Source organism: Merops nubicus, unplaced genomic scaffold (genome assembly GCF_000691845.1).
Source record: "Merops nubicus isolate BGI_N331 unplaced genomic scaffold, ASM69184v1 scaffold28876, whole genome shotgun sequence".
Lineage (NCBI taxonomy): Eukaryota > Metazoa > Chordata > Aves > Coraciiformes > Meropidae > Merops > Merops nubicus.
In genome coordinates this window covers 563-2,015 of record NW_008614848.1, presented here as the reverse complement: position 1 = coordinate 2,015, position 1,453 = coordinate 563, and the positions used below count along the sequence as shown (strand labels likewise).

Sequence of the window (1,453 nt, the reverse complement as noted above, 5' to 3'; positions counted from 1 at the left end):
CAGGAGCCTACATGGTCACATTCCATCTTCCACTTCATCTGATGCCCTTATGTGATGCAAAAACTGTGTAAATATTGCCCTAAATTTGGGAACATGATAATACTTGACTGAGCACTTGCCCTTCCTCCAGGAGCCTACATGGTCACATTCCATCTTCCACTTCATCTGATGCCCTTATGTGATGCAAAAACTGTGTAAATATTGCCCTAAATTTGGGAACATGATAATACTTGACTGAGCACTTGCCCTTCCTCTGTCTGGGATCTGCCTGAGCTCAGACACCTCCCCTGCTCTGCTTTCACTACTCCCTCTTGGAACCTGGTTGCAACAAAACAGTGTTTGGACCCCCAAGGCTTGAATTTTTGGGCTTATTTTGGGGAGCTGTGGAATTCAGTGGGGATGAGAGCAGCCTGGGATCACCAGTTGCTCTGCCCAGTCCTGGTGGACTTAGGGAGTCTGTTTATAGCCAGCTAAATTTATCTGTAAAGCCTCTTAGGGGCCTGCTGGTATGCAAGTCATGTAAAGATGAACCAGCCTCTAGTGTGGAGCAGCAGCCCAATTAAAGGAAGACTTTTACTGCCCCCAAATCATCAATCCTGATGGTTGGACTTGATGATCTTGGAGGTCTCTCCCAACCTAAAGGATTCTGTGATTTCCAATCCTGAGCTTTGGCTTTTTTGGGACGTGCTGTTCGTTGAGAGGAGATCTGAAGCTCGGAGCAGAGAGGGGGTGAGGGGGTGGGTGAGTGGGTGTCCCCTGGGCTGGCAGCAGCTGCTCCCTGGGGTGCTGGCACCCTCAGCATCCTCTGATAGACCACGAGCACTGCCCCTGTTGCTCTCTGGTTTGCACTAAGATGCCAGAACAACCTCCTCGCGCTTTCTGCCTGCCTGGCCCGTGGCAGCTCGGATTGAATGGGGGAGTACAGCCCACCAGGAACCCTCAGGCTGCCCTGGCCTCGGGCTCACCCTCCCTGCTCTCCTTTCAGTAACAAACCCCCCCCGTGTGGCTTTGGATCACCTGTCTTCATAGCTGGCTGCTGTCTCTTCCTCATCGACACACCTCCAGGAACCGGCACCGCCTGACAACGGGACTGATGTCACCTTGAGCTTGATTCACTTAATTTTGACCCTGATTTGGAGTGGAGCAGTTGTTTTAAAAAAAACAAACAAACAAACCCAAACATCTGTCATGTAGGTTGTCTGAAATAAAACTCATTTAAACCCATTCTAGGGGATGGTTTTTGGTGTGTTCCTTAGGGTGACCTGCAGGAGGTGGGTTGTGCTGGCTCCAGACTTCACCCAGGTTCTGCCTGTGCTGCTGAGGGCAAGAACAGGCCCAGGCCTGAGGAACCTCATGGTAATGGACCAGGCCACCTTCATCCTTCCTGGCTGTGCACAGGCTTCTCTCTGCAAGAGATGCTTAAAATTAACCCCCCAGGAGCCCAGAGGGGAAT

General features: G+C 51.2%; 1 protein-coding gene across 1 annotated transcript in view; it reads left to right on the top strand.

The window, feature by feature from the left end:
* Positions 1 to 1,229, top strand: part of TPT1 (tumor protein, translationally-controlled 1) — a 3,739-nt gene extending 2,510 nt beyond the window's left edge. Inside the window, exon 4 of the mRNA XM_008942374.1 lies at positions 986 to 1,229. Within this exon, the coding sequence (XP_008940622.1) occupies positions 986 to 988 (3 nt within the window). The 3' untranslated portion in view covers positions 989 to 1,229. The remainder of the gene's footprint in view (positions 1 to 985) is intronic.
* Positions 1,230 to 1,453: the final 224 nt, after the last annotated feature.